The sequence below is a fragment of the Aricia agestis genome, chromosome 3 (assembly GCF_905147365.1).
Source record: "Aricia agestis chromosome 3, ilAriAges1.1, whole genome shotgun sequence".
Lineage (NCBI taxonomy): Eukaryota > Metazoa > Arthropoda > Insecta > Lepidoptera > Lycaenidae > Aricia > Aricia agestis.
The window spans coordinates 3151745-3168715 of NC_056408.1; the positions used below are offsets into that span (position 1 = coordinate 3151745).

The 16971-nt window shown below is 33.9% G+C and overlaps 3 protein-coding genes across 4 annotated transcripts in view; 2 read left to right on the plus strand and 1 right to left on the minus strand.

The window, feature by feature from the left end:
* The window catches only part of LOC121725393 (transmembrane protein 135-like), a 29385-nt gene extending 26106 nt beyond the window's left edge, over positions 1–3279 (plus strand). For both annotated transcript variants that reach the window (XM_042112303.1, XM_042112304.1), the window contains exons 6-9: positions 258–410; positions 1723–1863; positions 2434–2600; positions 2900–3279. In XM_042112303.1, the coding sequence (XP_041968237.1) occupies positions 258–410; positions 1723–1863; positions 2434–2600; positions 2900–2957 (519 nt within the window). In that variant the 3' untranslated portion in view covers positions 2958–3279. The remainder of the gene's footprint in view (positions 1–257; positions 411–1722; positions 1864–2433; positions 2601–2899) is intronic.
* A 2115-nt stretch (positions 3280–5394) lies between these two features.
* On the minus strand, positions 5395–5647 carry LOC121725634 (small lysine-rich protein 1). The gene has a single exon (XM_042112651.1). It carries the CDS (start codon positions 5645–5647, stop codon positions 5396–5398), a length of 252 nt encoding a protein of 83 aa, XP_041968585.1. The 3' UTR covers position 5395.
* Positions 5648–12469: 6822 nt separating this feature from the next.
* Positions 12470–16971, plus strand: part of LOC121725338 (probable 2-oxoglutarate dehydrogenase E1 component DHKTD1 homolog, mitochondrial) — a 39464-nt gene continuing 34962 nt past the window's right edge. Inside the window, exon 1 of the mRNA XM_042112229.1 lies at positions 12470–12662. Coding sequence (XP_041968163.1) covers positions 12557–12662 — 106 coding nt within the window. The 5' untranslated portion in view covers positions 12470–12556. The remainder of the gene's footprint in view (positions 12663–16971) is intronic.

Genomic DNA, 16971 nt, shown 5'->3' on the forward strand with positions numbered 1-16971 from the left:
CGGCATGGTGGGTATAGACATTTATTGTAGGTACTACAATAAAAGTAACGGTGTACAGAATTTCACACAGTATTGACATTTAATATGAAGTTTTGTGCCTCCATTCGCTTGAAAGTCTGAACATTAGTTCTAGTATGAAATCAATAGAAATTCTTCTCAAATCTCGCCGGCACTTGGCTCCTCATGTCCTATTCAATATTTAAAAGAATTAAATAATATTCCTTTGATAATACAGTCAACTTTTTTTTCATTATCAGGGTGCTGTCCAACTCCTGGGTGTGGGCATACTGATGTCCACCGTCCGGACGATCATCCCGCGTATCCTTACCCCGGTGAAAGCGATGAAGGCGCTGAAGTTCTCCCATCTCAAGCTAGGGATGTTCTTTGGGGGATACATCGGGATTTATAGGGTGAGTAGAGACCATAAAGTTAATATAGGTACCTAGCGGAATAGAGCAACAATCTCGAGCTGTCAAACGTAACCAAAATTAGTTTTCATCTGTGTGAAAAATATGTGTACGTATTTTTTTTTTATGAAATAAGGGGGTAAACGAGCAAACGGGTCACCTGATGGAAAGCAACTTCCGTCGCCCATGGACACTCGCAGCATCAGAAGAGCTGCAAGTGCGTTGCCGGCCTTTTAAGAGGGAATAGGGTAATAGGGGAGGGTAGAGAAGGGAAGAGAAGGGAATAGTTGAGGGTAGGGAAGGGAATAGGGTAGGGGTCAAGGGATTCGGCCTCCGGTAAACTCACTCACTCGGCGAAACACAGCGCAAGCGCTGTTTCACGCCGGTTTTCTGTGAGAACGTGGTATACACTTACACAAGCATGATTGTGTTCGGATTCTAATAATTATACTGAAAAAAAAGCAAGTAAGACTTCTCACAACAACCATATATTCTCAAGTGACACAATACACATTTTCCGTTTGATAGGTAAATAAAATATCTTCTAAAAGTATAATATGCCAGGAATGTAAAACAAGTAGTTTTACATTCCTGATATAATATTTACACCTTAACAGATTGAACATGAATTCTATGAGATTAAATTGTCAACGTGCGGCACGTGCCGACTGGACGTCAAATAAAGAGTGCTGCTGTCATGTATCACACGTCTCTTTTTACCACGCAGTGTTACTGATAGGTCTTTGTTTCTATAATTCGCTAGGTAAATTAACTTTATGGTAGAGACTGGATTGATGTGACTCTGAATTGATTAATCTGCTAGAAAATGTAGTTACGTTGAGGATAATGACAGCACAATTTTTGAGAATAAATCTTATCGTCTGGTACCAACCTTTTCATAATGTCTTTATTATTTAAAAAATATTTGCCAAACAGCTGAACTTCGTAGATAGATAATTTTTTTGGAGATTCACCTATTGCCACTCCAGTGCCTTTACTCTTGTGTCTATTTTCTCCCTCTCAGACACTCTGTGGTTAAAGGTCCAAAAATAAAATAGATTAAAAAAAGACTCTGTCTGACCACTAAATAATACTTACCAGCTTACAGTCTTATCTTGGTGTAAGTTTGATTATCCTACACTCCATTTTTGTTCCTCCACTATTTGATAACTATCTGACTTACAGCATAGAAATAAAGGAATTTATTTAAGATGAAAACCTCCTCTTAAAAAAAAAATAGAGTTTCTTTTACTCATCACTAAACTACCGTTCTCAACTAGAGAGTTTAGCTTACTCATTTAATTCTCAATTTCAGCTAATAGTGTGCCTACTGTGCCGAGCGCGGGGCAAGGACAGCGCGCTGTACGCACTCCCGGCGGGCTTCCTCGCCGGCGCGGCGTTCCGTGCGTCGCCGTCAACGCCCATATCGTTAGCGCCGCTCACTTCTACTTTACAGGTGAGAATGAGTTTCTTTTAATTGATTAATTAATTAGCTTCTTGTGTAATTAGTTTCTTTTAATTGATTAATTAATTAATTAATTAATTAAGTAATTAGCTACGTATACAAACATTTTGTGATGAAAGGTTTGGTAAGCAAAATAGCCAAGTGAGTTTTTTTGGACGTATTCGGCAGTTTGGACACCACATTATGTACCATCGAAGATTGATTTATATGCGGATGGAAGACCTACGTTATTTGGACGGAGTATGTCAAATTAATGTAATTCGTGATCTGTCGGCTGGGGTTGCCATAATATGACCAAATTACATGGGCCCGCCATCTGTCCATGAATAAACTTCTCTGAAAGTACAACCGCGACGTCGCTAACTTAAATCATACAGAATGGATCCTCCACCGCTTTATTATTCAAGTCTTGAAGGCCCCTGACGAAGCGCGCGACGGTTATCCGTTTTTGTCTGATTACAAAACAGGACTAACCCTGGATATTTTCACTAACTTTTATACAGTTGCTAGTAATTCTTACTATTATGATTACCGTTTCACATTTCCTCATTTCCTCCCCAGATCCTGCTCTCTTGGGTGCACCAGCGCGGCAGCATCCCTCCATCTTGGCCTCTAGTGGAGCTGGGCTACTGTCTCTGTCAAGGGCTGCTGTTCCACGCCCGCGTCATGCACGAGGACGTCTGCCCGCGGTACATCATCAACCTCATGACCACTGTCACCAGCGGCAAGTGAGTACACCCTCCTCTCTTACCCCTAACTCTTATACCACCTGCTCTCTCACCCCCTGTTCTCTCTTACCACCTTCTCTCTCTAACCCCTGGAACTGGGCGATTGTCGGACCAAAGTGCAAAGCTACCAAAGAGTATATGGGGTGGTGAATAGGTGGTAATAGTCTAGGGCAGTCATTTTATATATTGCTGTTTCGTTGCCACGGCTAAACTAAAAAAATATAACTTAATAGGGATGCGATAGTAAATAATTTAAAATGTTTTTGACATGTTAAGTAATGTCGTATGTTTTCTTTCAGAGCTGATCTCATCCAAGGTGCTTTCATAGAGAAGATGTTGCAATACGGTATCGTGTAAGTCTAGTAGAAACTGTTACTTTATAAGTATTTATTAGAGCTTTGTAAATATGTATACAATAATATGTTGTCACGACATAACTCCAAAATATGGGAACTGGCTTCGCTTTTAAGGTAGAAATAAGTAGTCGAAGTAGTTAGAATAATATTTGAAGAGTGCGAGTTTCTGTTACTAATCGCTTTAAAGTTATTTACAATTTGTGTGGCATCGAATTATTTACCATTGTTTGTCACTAGAGGCGCTATTTTGATGCCATACTTTAAATTCACTTCTTAACGGCATTTAGGGCCTGTTTCACCACTTTCTGATAAAGTGCCTAATAGGCTATTCACAACTTTTTTGACAGATTCTCCATACTTGATCTGTATAGTTAACTGGTGGATAGCCTTATCAGGAAGCGGTGAAACAGGCCCTTAGTGACAAAAATTCGTATTCACCTGTCGCAAGGCTCAATTCTGAGCGTTTTAACATTGTCCGATTCGAAATCAATATCGTATGCCGAGACGATATCAGTGAAAGTAAATGAATGCGAGATAATACTCGCATCCGATAGATTTGCATATTATATTAGCTTACATAATTTGAAAATTGTCCTAGAGGCTTAATTAAAAAAAATTGTAAACACGACATAGTTTGCCAAGTGAAACTTGGCTCCTTAGGCACACAATTTAATTAAGGTTTTGAAAGGCTTACGGCTGAATTATTAAACTTTTCTTAAAGTTAACTCTTCAAATCACAATCACTGTAGTTTCTTATTAGAATGACAAGGAAGGGCGACATTTTAGCGTTTTACAGATTTATAACCATTAAGCATGTTTTGCGTAGATGACATTTTCATGGGGCGTGAATCGGTACAGTACAATACATACAGTTCGACAAGGCTTTATATGAAATTATGAATATGTCAATGATGTCAATGGGCGCTGCTGGTAAAGGAGAACTGTCAAAAATGACGTTTTTGTATGATAGAAGCGTTAGTTCCTTTTCTCGCCACGTTCATAAACAGCCTTGTCGAGGTCTAGCTCTAAGTAAAACTATTCAAGATGTCGCCGTTAGTTCTAATTTCGGCCACGGGCCAAAACAATTTTGTAAGTCTGTATGTTGAGTTGTGAGAAGTGTTTGAAAGGCTCTAGTTTAGGAACAAAGTGATAATATAAGTATATAAGTATTTATAAGCGAGGTGCTTAAAGTTAAGTAGTATTGGGAAAGAGGCACAAATAGTTTATTATTGTAATTTAGTCTAGATTTCACTTCTTCTTCTTCTTCCTTATTATTTTGGTCTTCCTTGAAAGTTTTCAGAGGTATGAGTTTCAACATTCTTTTACCTCGTAACAATATTCTTTACTTATAAGTACTATTAAAACAATCTATAATATAGGTGTTTTCTAAATGTTTTTTACGGTCCATATAGTGTTAATTGGTTTAAAAGTGATACTTATTAATAATCTAAAATTTTGCATATCTTACAATGAAATTACTCCCATAGAAAATTGTAGTTGCTTAAAATATGTATGACGGATGACCTGAAGATGTGTATTAAATAAAACTTATTTCTCTTTTTTGCCTATTGTAAAACTTCGGTTTTTAGATTTAATTTTATACAGGAATGGCCTTGCTTAGTACGATAAGACGCAAAATGACAAAGAAAGATATAGCATTTTTTTAAATGTCCAATAAAACAAAAGAATTAGCGATAGCTCCTTGTTTTGTCATTACTTTTAACCTTTGATTTGCTGATTCTACTGTGGGTTAAAAAATCCATGTTTTACATTATTATTTTGTTTAAAGTTCTGCAATAGTTCAATAAAATGATTGGTCAACGAAGGATATCCATTCCATTGGTTTGATGTTTCTAAGAAATATGATAATTGTAAATAATATGTTGCTACGTTATGAAATATTGCATTTATGTAAGAGGGTGTACCAAATATTTTTTTATTACCATGAATTTTATTTATCGAATAAATACAATATGAAATGTTATTTGTCTTTGTTTTTCCTTGCAATAGATCTATACAGTTTTATGTTAGGCTCAAGAAGGAGCTACTTTCTTCGGATCCACAGCATCCGGAATAATTATTTATGAAATAGATACCACGCTTCAAGTGGAAAATACAGGTATGAAGTAATAGTCAGTGCGCTGATTATAGCATGAATAATAATTTAGTAACCCATTGCATATTACAGCTTTTACCTCTGTTATTACGTTCAGATCGTATTCAGTGGTAATCATGTCAAAATATTTTTTTCATTATGTTTTGTGGCGATAAAATACTGACTGAATTTCAAACTGCCAAAAAAAATTAAGGCGCAAAAAGACAGAAATTTCTTATAAAAAATCGGTACAAAGAAAAACAACATCACAGAAAAAGTTTATTCAAGAAAACGTACAGGTGAGTACAAACCACTAACATATATTTTTTCTATTTCTTCGCTTTCTATCTCTTTCCTTTCTTCTTCTTCTTGTTATAGTCAGGGGGATGGAAGCCCCTCGCCTGCAGTAGCTCCTGTACATTATGGCAGGCGTAGTAAACATTGTCCATGGCGGCTTCGGTCAGCATGTCAATGTTGCAGCGGCTTTTGGACTTTCCCTTCTTGGCCTTTCCTTTCTTCGCCTTCTTTTTATCGCCATCTTCTTTTTCTTTCTTCTCCTTTTTGTCTTTCTTCTTGCCTTTACCTTTCCCTGCCATTTAAGTTGTTAACTGTTTTTGGTTAGTGTAGGTAATGTGTTGCTATGCAGTATTGATCAATCGAGTTTGAAGACTATATATTAGGTATATTTCGTAACGACAGTATCTTGTACAGTATTTTGTACAGTATTGAATTATCAGATACAATAATATTATAAAACACGTAGATTTACATCTATGATAAATTACTGATTAATTACTAATTCTATAGGTAAGGCCTAAGGGCCTGTTTCACCCCTTCCTGATAAGTGACGAATAGGCTATCCAACGCAATTAACTTGACAGATCAAGTATGGAGAATCTGTCAAAAAAGTTGTGAATAGCATATTCGGCACTTTATCAGAAAGTGATGAAACAGGCCCTCAATTAAGTTACTCTATTTTTCCAGAACTCGTTACTAACACCCTGAAGCGCTACACCAAGTAGTAAAAGTACGACAATAATTAACTGCGGCAAAAATTTAATCATGCAATTTTACATTTGACTGAAATCTAGCTTCTTAATACTATCCAGTAGTTACTTATCGTCAATCGTCATTGAAGCAGGGCTCGGAAACCGGTTGCAGAACAAAACCGGTTTTGGTCATTGACCCCAAACCGAAATCGATTTCGGTTAAAGGTTCGGTAAAAACCTGTAAACGCAGAATACCGGTTTTTCTTTAATTTCGGTTTTGGTATTGAAAATTAACCGGTAATTTGCCGCGCGCGACGTTGCCACCCCGTGCGCAAGCGAAAAGTAAGATTTTGCATCAACCATGGTTGCGAAGGTGCTGACGGAAGCGATTCCTTATAGATACAAGTTTGGGAGTTTCAGCGTTGTTTTAAGAACGGAAAGTATGTGCAAATTATATCCATCAGAATGATAATAGTAATGGACATTGACATGGACATTACCATGTCGTATGTATGTGTGATGTCGTATGTATGTGTGCTATCATAATATTCACCCTACGGTGAATATTATGATTTATGCCTGTTATCGGCAACCATCTCGTTTCAGACAATTTTGATTTTTATAAAATTATCATACCGATTGTAATAGGTAATTAGTTTTCTATTAGGTATTTAACATTTATCAGTTAAAAAATGTAGTGTTTTTACTTTTTTATTTTACTCGACTTAAAAAGTGTATTTGTTTTATAGTCTAAGTCAGCGGTAGGCAACAGGCGGACCGCGATCCGTTTACGGACCGCGAAAGGTCGAATTTTGGACCGCGAAATATTGTACCTAAATATTAATTTAAAAATTTAAAAAACTTAAGGTGTATTCCGAACACTCTAAAGAATTTGCTCCCGTTGGAAATTTAGCTCAAAGTATTTTTCAACAAATTAAACAAATGTTAACTAACGATTTTTTTTTGAACTTGTAATTTATGTAAACCTCATTGTACTATCAGAGAAGTTGATTCCTATGCAGACCTAAGTAATTTGGTCGCGTTATGTCATACCCAGCCGACAGATTACAACTTATATTGAAATGACATATGCCGGCCAAATAAGATGGTACATAAAAAAAAATGTTTAAATAATGTAAAAATTTTTCACTTCATTAAACATAATATTAGGTATATAAACATACTTAACAAGATCGCGTCATAAAAGTTTAAAAAGAATTGATACTTTGTTTATAATAATTTTTTAACTCGAACAAAAAACTATATAAATCCAAGTAATATTGATTATTGTTTTTATATCAATGAAAGACATGTATTAACTAAAAAAAAATCCGCCATTTGTTTATAAAAAAATGTATAAACAAATGGACTATTTCGATGCTTTTAATTTTTTTTTCTTATCTTTATGCTTTTGAAAATATTATGATTTTTAGAAACAAAATTTTTTTCTTAATAACAACATTTAATTGTTTACAATCGTTTTTTTAATATTTCTATTCTTAAAATTAATAGTTAAGAAAAAATGTTCCTCTTAAAATCATAATTGACCGTCCTCAATATGGTAAATGGTTACAAAAACAAAAAAATATATTTATTGTTTATCTATATATTAATACGTGAGCCAAAAACTTTGTATCCCTTTTGACGAAAAATGGGGAAACGTAGGAGAATGAAATTTTGCACAGTTATAATTTATATGGTGAAGGAGTGCATCGACCTAATATTATTTTGAAAATATGCTTCTATCATACATTTTTTCAACAAATAAAACATTACACAAACTACAACACACACACACTAGGAAACATGACAGATTTTTGAGTGACAAGCCTATACATACGAATCATACTCTTTTATTTATGGTTGAAGTCTGTTGACAACAAGGTGACAAATTGAAAATGGATTATACTTTTTTTTATTGAATCTTAGATACTATTAGACAATGCTTACACGGCCAGTCTGGGTTAGAAAATAGAAACTATGGTCAAATTTCGACCATTGGGCGATCTCTAGTTAACTTAACAAGCTGTTGGGGGAGGCCTTTGCCAAGAGGCACACAGAAACAGAGGCCGCGCTACCGAATAATAATTAATTTTAATATTTTGCAATGTATGTAAAATAAATGTATTGTTTTTCTGATTAAAGGCTAATAATAATAATAATAAAATAATAACTTAACAATTTGTCAAGTATTTTAATATTATTTTATATTAGCATGCTGTGTTCACACTTCACATCAAGAAGGTCTTTAAACACGATTGTTATATTATATAGTATAGGCAAATATTTTGTTAAATTTTAAGTGCTAGGCTAGTTTTGTGAACCTTTAATAAAAAATAAAAAAGTATAAATAAATTCTGAACTTTGTTATATTATTTTTCTGAAACTAAAAACTTTCTGCACTTAGTTGTACATCGCTGTTTTTGTATTTTTAGGAGTTTCAGAAAAATAATATAAAAAAGCTCAGAATTTATTTATAACAAATTGTTAAGTTAAAAAACAATGAAATTGCTGATATTTTTTTTTGTTTTTTAACCATATTGAGGACGGTCAATTATGATTTTTAAGAGGAAAAATTTTTCTTAACTTATAATTTAAACAATAGACATATAAAAAAAAACGATTATAAACAATTAAATTCACTCAACTTCAACTAAAAATCATAATATTTTCAAGAGCATAAAGTTAAGAAAAAGAAATTTTGGAAAGCATCGAAATAGTCCATTTGTTTATACTTTATAATTTTTTTTGTTAACAAATGGCGAAAAATTTTTTTTTAGTTAATAATATAAAAACAATTGTGTGATGATAAATGTAACAATTTTTTTTGACAATATTACTTGGATTTCTATTTATACCTAAGTTATAAAATTATTATAAAAAAAGTATTATTTTTTTAAACTTTTATGGCGTGATCTTGTTGAGTATGTTTATAATAAATTATAAGCAAAAAACTTTTTGAAAAAAAGCTTTTATTTAAAAAGAAGAAAATAAATTTCCCCTTAAAAATTCTAACTATCAAGTTATAACCTCAATATAATATTATACAATTTGCATGATAATAAAAGCTTGTCGCGTGATTTGTTAATAATGAACTAGTGAGTGCCAATTTAACTGAGTAAACTGATATTATATTTTGCTTATAATTTATTTTTTGTTTTTTAGTTAAATCTTTGACTAGATTTCTTAAGTCTGCTTGATTGTAGTTTGTTTTGTATCAAGAATTTGTTAAAATCTGATTAGGTAACTTAATTTGAGTCTTTAAGAAATCGTACTTAATTTTACGACAAAAAAATTAAATATCACTTAACAAAAATGACCGGATTCAACCAGGCATTTTCTAATGCCCGACTGGTTTTGACTTGACATAACACGACACGACACGTCACTTCATGTTACGATACGATACGACACGGCACGACAGGATACGACATGACTTTTCAATTTACTCTCAATAAGCCTTTTTGTTTGATACCCATATTGCAGAAGTGCTTTAAAAATAATTATATTCCCCTATTTTAGATGAGCCGCCATATTGGATGTAGAATGACATTACATTCGTTTCCGAGTTACTCTCAATGAGCCCTTTCATTTGATACCCATATTGCAGAAGTGCATTAAAAATAACTATTTCGCCATCTTGGATGGTCGGCCATATTGGATTTAGAGTGATTTCACATACAATATCATGTATTGTCATCCAAACTAAACGTGCCTGCAAAATTTCAGCTCGATCGGTTAAATATATCTACTCCAAAATTGAGTTCCAAGATTTCACCCGAACATACATACTTACATACATACAGAGCAAGTTAAATAAAAGCTTTTAATAATAAAAAGGGTTCCACGAACTAAACATTTTTTACGAAAATTATTTAAACATTTTTTATGTACAATGAGGATGGAAGTTCGAGAAAATTTCGTTAGTTAACATTTGTCCAATTTGTTGAAAAATTAACTTTAGGTTTCCAACGGGAGAAAATTCTTTGAAGTGTTCGGAATGCACCATAAGTTTCTTAAATATTTAAATTAATATTTAATACCTTAAAAAAATAATCAGTGTGACGTGCGCGGTTTTGAAGCCGCGCGCGCTACCTAAAAATGCCGCGCGGAGGCCTATTACGGCCGTTAAATTACGGCATACGGGCCGGTACACAAAAACACGTTACGATGCCGTGCCGTATATCGTGGCACGTCACGATGTCGCGTCGTAGTTTTTCACGATGCTCGTCGTGGATTCCCACGACACGACGTCGCATCGTGAAACGACGCCACATCGTGGTACGACACGACGGCTTATCGTGTTTTTGTGTCCCGGCCATCATCGCTGTACGTCAAATCTAACATTTATTTTGAAATTAAAAATTAAAATAAAAAAAAAACATTCTAAAATTAAAAAAAGATAGGTGAAAATAATTGCGAAATTAACCGGTTAATTTGGGTTTTCAGAATCGTTTGTGTGTTAGTAACCGGTAACCTTTACCATTTGGGTTACGTAAAAACCGTTCGAAAGAACGATATATTTACCGGTTTTTAACCGAAGTAAACCGGTATTTTCAAACCGGTTCCGAGCCCTGCATTGAAGAGGCCTGGGGCATGCCACATGATGCAATGGATAGTGTAGGCCAGTTCCGCAAACTTTTAGTGTTCAAGGTACATCTAGGAAAATACAAATATTTGGAGAGACACCCCAAATTAATCAGTTATTACTCTGAGCTCCCATCCCTTCGTCGATCGTCCTGAGATTTCCCTTTATTGCCATTTAGGACTAGAATTAAGTACGATGACCTTTTCTGAGGCACACCAACTGTTGACCACGATGCACCATGCAGTGTGTAGGGGCACACTCTGCGGATCACTGGTGTAGGCGACTATAAGATAAGTCAGTTGGAAGATTTTTTGTTGTGCCTCCCCCGATTATTCGCCCAGGTATAACTATTTGGTAAAACATTTGCATGCAACATGCAACATTTCTACGTCAAATAACTAAGTAACTTTCTCAACGTAAAAATCTTTTCGTTTGAGTTATCGGAAAACAATTAAGGTAGCCGCTTCGATCAAGAATACTTTTGGGTTTTCTATGAATTAGTTACGAGATAAAACTTCCATAACGTCGAAAACAAAGTTAATATTAATTATTATTTGGGTACTTACTTACTTAAAAGTAATATTATTTTTGAAATGCTTATGTTGTATTACCAAAATGTAATAGTAAGTGTTCACATTCTTTTCACTTTTGAAATGCTAAGCAGTTAGGTATGATATTTGTGATTTAGACAGATTTTGTATATTCAGACCACTATAATTCAGACGTAAAAGGGACCATTCATAAAGTACGTCACACAAATTTCTGACTTGTGATGGTCGTATCTCGTGATTAAATTTATTAAATTTAAAATGTGACGTACAAAACTTAGGACCCCCCCCCCCCCCCTCCTTGGATAACCCCTAAATGACAGAATAACCTTACAAATACAATTAGTTAAAGTTACTGTAACGTCTAAATTATGAATGGCCCCAATTTAGACGTTGCGGTAATTTGACCATGTTTTTAGCCTCTACGTACCATGGGAAAACCTATAGCCCTATTATATTACGAAGTTCAGTACATTCAGTATTCGCCATACCTAATACTTATAAGCGTAAAATTATATAATGTTGTCAAATCATCTGTAAATCCGGCAATGACAATGAAATTGTTGAATGAAGTTAGTTTACTTATAGGTCTTTTAATTGCAGGGGCGTAGCGTACCTTGGCGGGGCCCCATATAAAATTTGTTTGGGGGCCTTAGGAAGGGTAAAGATTTCTCAAAAAAGAAAAAAATGTTTGCTTAAAATTATAAGAAATATTTACTTATTCATCATAATTATCTATCTGTCACTTTTTAAAAACAATTCAAATTAAATATTATTAACTCTCCTTGCCTTTTTTCTCCAAACTGATTAATTAAATCATTCATAGGTGATGATTGATGACTTTAGTTTTTCTAAAGTTTCTGCCTCTATGGACAATAGTGACAGGTGTGACAGGCGTTTCTGTTCCATAAAAGTTCTATAATTTTTTATCAGTTTTAATACGCACAATATATTACGCACCTTGGGGGCCCCCATAGGCGGGGGGCCCCGTATAATTGATACGGCTGATACGGCGGTAGCTACGCCCCTGTTTAATTGTGATTAGTACCCTGATCGTGTTTAATTCAGCACCAAGTATAGCTTTTCCCCATAAGCGGCAGCCGGCTGCCGCCAGAACAATTGAAAATCTATTGTGTCTGCTATACCCACGATGGAGGTGCTACAGAGTACATATCAATCATTTGGGTTCCGATAATTTGTTAATTATTAGTGATCAATTACATAAAATACTATGTTTTAATCAGTGACGTCACACGTACTATCTACAGCTATCTCTGTCAGTGTAGAGCGGCGCGCCACGAAGGACACTCCCGCGCAATGTTTCGAATTTAGAACGCTTTATTTTTTTCTGTTAAATTCTTACCGGCCAGTGACAGCAGTATGATCGGAGTGAACAGTATCCGCCACGTTAACCGGTGGGGGTTGCGAGGTTACCATTCCGGAGTGGGAGTGTTCGGCCATCGACCGCGAGAGGTTACGGAGACCGGTCAGTTCATTCATTCATTCCCTATTCAATTACATACAACAATTTAGTAAGGGCCTGTTTCACGGTTCACCACTTTCTGATAAAGTGCCTAATAAGCTATTCACAACTTTTTTGACAGATTCTCCATACTTGATCTGTCAAGTTAATTGGTGGATAGCCTTATCAGGAAGTGGTGAAACAGGCCCTTAGTAATCTATTTTCTACGGTACGGTATTATGTTTGAATTTGGAAAATTTTATACGTTCATAGCAACATAAAAGTAAATAACAATCGTGTTTGTTGTCTTATCTATAAATAAATATTGTAATGGCAAACTGAATTCATTTTGCAAAAGCTAACAGAAACAATGTTTTTATGTACTTACCTAATATATTTGAACTGAGACTGAAAAGTAGGTATGTAGAAAGTGCTTATTTAACTAGCTGTTTGACCGAGCTTCGCTCGTCCGATGCAATATATACACCCTGTATATATATATATATATATATATATATATATATATATATATATATATATATATATATATCTCTCGGAATCTCGGAATGAAATTTAGTATATAGGGGGTCTCGGGGGCGATAAATCGATCTAGCTAGGAATCATTTCTAGAAAATGTCATTTGCATCGGATACCGAGCAAACAGCTAGTTATGTACTTATATAAAACTCAAAGGTGACTGACTGATTGACATAGTGATCTATCAATGCACAGCCCAAACCACTGGACGGATCGGGCTGAAATTTGGCGTAAAGTTTGTATATAATAATACTTCTTAACGCGAGCGAAGCCGCGGGCAAAAGCTCGTTAACAATAAAACAAAATTCGACGCCCCCAAGCAATAAGCCAGTAATAGCACATTACTGGATTTTTTTTTTATTGCAAATTTAGATTCCGTGGACCATTATCTATGTATGTAATTTTTTGCAGATTTTTCCTACGGTTATTTATAAAACTATGACGAAGGAAAGTTTTATTGCACGGAACCTCAGTTTGATTTTTATACGACAAAAATTAAATATCAAACTGTTACTTTTTCAATTTTACGACTTATAATCGGTATTGTAGTAATACTGTAAAATAATTGACATCGAGTTTTGGTTACTGCCATTACAAGATTATTGCTGTGAAATATTAGGCGAGTGTTTTCGGTAAAGGCTAGTAACAGTATTCATAAGAATTGAAATACACGATAAAACGTGTGTACTGGCGTAAACTTGTTCTTCGCAGACATGTTTTGACCTGTATTGCGCATTCAGTACTATAAATGACATAGGTTTTTAAAATCTTCAAAACAAGATTTTTAGTTTAAGTACTTTCATGACAGGTATTAAAGTTAATAATATTATATATTTTTGCACCTGTATGTCGCATTAAAAAAAACAAACAATTAGTGTTAAATATAGTTGACATAAATTAATAATAGTCTTATTTTCAGGCAATGATAATTTATCAAATAAAATAAACTATAAAAATATAGAAGAAAGTATGCCTGTAAAACCATCTACTAGTTCAACAAGTTGTTATAATTTACGAGGTAAGGACGGATAAAGAAGTAGGTGTAATTACTTTTAGGTCTAAAAATATTTATTTTGTGTAAACAAAAATAATAATATTATTAACATTGTACCTATGTAGGTGCGATGTAAATACTTAATATTATAATTTTTGCAAAGACAAAGAAGATGATAAGTAATTAAAATTAATCTCGTAAAATGAGCAGTGATACGGAATTAAGTATCATAACACATATCAAACTGTTCCCAACAGTAGAGTCACATTTTACAAGAAAATCTTCTAGTCGCCAATACCTTTCAGAAAATCTAAACATATCAAAATTATACCGCTTTTACACTGATTGGTTTGAACAATCAATGAAAGATCAATGTGCCACTTGCATGTTATATGAGCAAGCTGATGCCTCAGAGAAAGAACAATTAAAAGAGAATTACAAGAATCACTTACATAGAAAAGAAAGGATCAGGCAAATTAAAAACGAGGAAAAAGATACGTTTGACAAAAATAGTAGTACAGTAGCAGTATTTGATCTTCAAAAGGTCTTGAACATTCCGCAATCTAATGTAGGGATTTTTCATTATAAACGGAAATACCCTGTTTACAATTTTACCATATATGACGCATTACGTAAAAAAGGTTATTGCTATGTGTGGCATTACCATGTGGCCAAAAGAGGCTGTATAGAAATTGGTAGTTGTTTGTTAAAGTTCTTAAAATCTGAACGTGAAAGGGGTATAAATACAATATCATTTTACTCTGATGGGTGCTATGGGCAAAACAAAAATAGATACATTTTTGCATTAAGTATACGTTTATGCTGCAAAAACCCTACAACTATCCATAACCCACCGATTTTTTGAAGAAGGACACAGCCAAAATGAAGGTGACTCAATGCACGCCTGCATAGAACGCAATATGAAGAATAAAGTTATCTATACACCAGAACAAATTTATAACGTAATTTTAAATTCTAAAGTGACCGGAGAAAAGTACAGCTTAACAGAAATAGAGGGATCTGATATTTTAGACATTAAGAAATTAGTAAATCCTGCCTATTGGCGTCGGGATACAAACGGGAATGTCATCCGTTGGTCCGACGTCATGGATGTTCACGTAACTCCATCACAACCAGGGAGGCTTTATTTTAAATACGATTTTGATTGGCAATATTTGGAGTTAGACATCTACACTCAACCCAAATTAGACGACGGGGACGAAAATCTAAGCCGGACTCAGCGTCCGAAGATAATATCACTCTAGAGCCAGCTTATCATCATCCTATCCCAATAAGCAAGGCACTTCACACAGATTTACTGTTCCTGTGCAATACCGGAGCAATTCCAAGATATTATCATAGTTTTTACGAATCACTGACGTATTCTCAGGACAACATTATTGATACTAGCACAGTCAATGAAGAAACCTCAGATGATGACTGATTATTATTTTTAATTTCATAAATTTAACTCTTATTTATTGTATGAATACTGATATAGTATAGAGTATAAGACTGTTTATTTTGTTGTTTATTTTTTGGTAATAAAAGTTTTGTTTTTTTGGTATAATGTGTAGTTTTCTTTCATAATCCTATTAAAAATATATTTTATGAAATATCAGTATACAATCATTACAATTCAAATACATACAAGTATTTTGTGGTACTAGGTATTTACTGTATAAAGACGGTTTAAATTTCACGCCAATAAGCTAGTAAAAGATCTTTACTGTTACACACTTTATTAAAAAACTCTCTTAAATCACCAAATAAATAATGATTACTGCATATTAGTGTTTAAAAAAATACCGCAATAATATAGTAAGTTGACATTGCTGAATGCATTTTTATAATTCTATACCGTAATATATAATTATTGATATAATGATGTAAAATATTTGACGTAATAAATATTTTTATTTATTATAAAGATATTTGTATATATAATGTAATCCCAATACTACAAGGTCGTTCTATTAAAAAATACCTTTCATCTGAGGTATTTAACATGTCATAATAATAATTTACTGAAAAGATATAGCTAAAAAACACATAGGATGCTCTCCTGTAAAAAATGAGTTTTGCAATTACTGGGTTATTGCTTGGGGGCGTCGAAATTAAAACCGACTCCTTAAAAAAAACCAAATTAAATCTTCGTTATTTTATCACAATAGATAAATGTAGATAAAAACTTCGTTGGGGGCACGTTTCGATGTTATTTCGAGTTGTTTTTGTGAAGTTCCGATGTTGTTATCAAGATCGTGATACCTAATGACGAATACTTATAATAAATAATATACTTAACATAACAAATAACATGTGCGAAATGACATACATTTTAAAGATAAACATACTTAGTAGCTTGATAAACTATTACGTTTAGTTTATTAAGTAACATTTAAGTATTACATTAATTACTCATTCCATGTCTTTCTTTAGTTCATTAGCAAATAGCAGTTTAGAATTTTAGATGCAGAAGAAAGCAATCAAGTATTATGAGAAAACAAATACCGTAGGTCCGTCATGTGCCAATGATTACATTTCTCTGGCAGTAAATTGTACAGTGTACAGTGTACTATAGTCATATAAGTAGGTACCTATAAGAATCGACCCCGTGTAGCGGACTAGCGGGGTGGTGATGGCCAAATGTGGACGATCGCTGGTAGAGTTGCGGTTATTGTAGCTATGGGCAAATCAAAGTGTATGCTTGAACATTTTGAAAAAAATTTGGAAGCTTAAATCACTCTCCTCTGTCGGCAAAATAGGAATCCCTTTTTTTACAGAGGTATTTTTGATTGATTA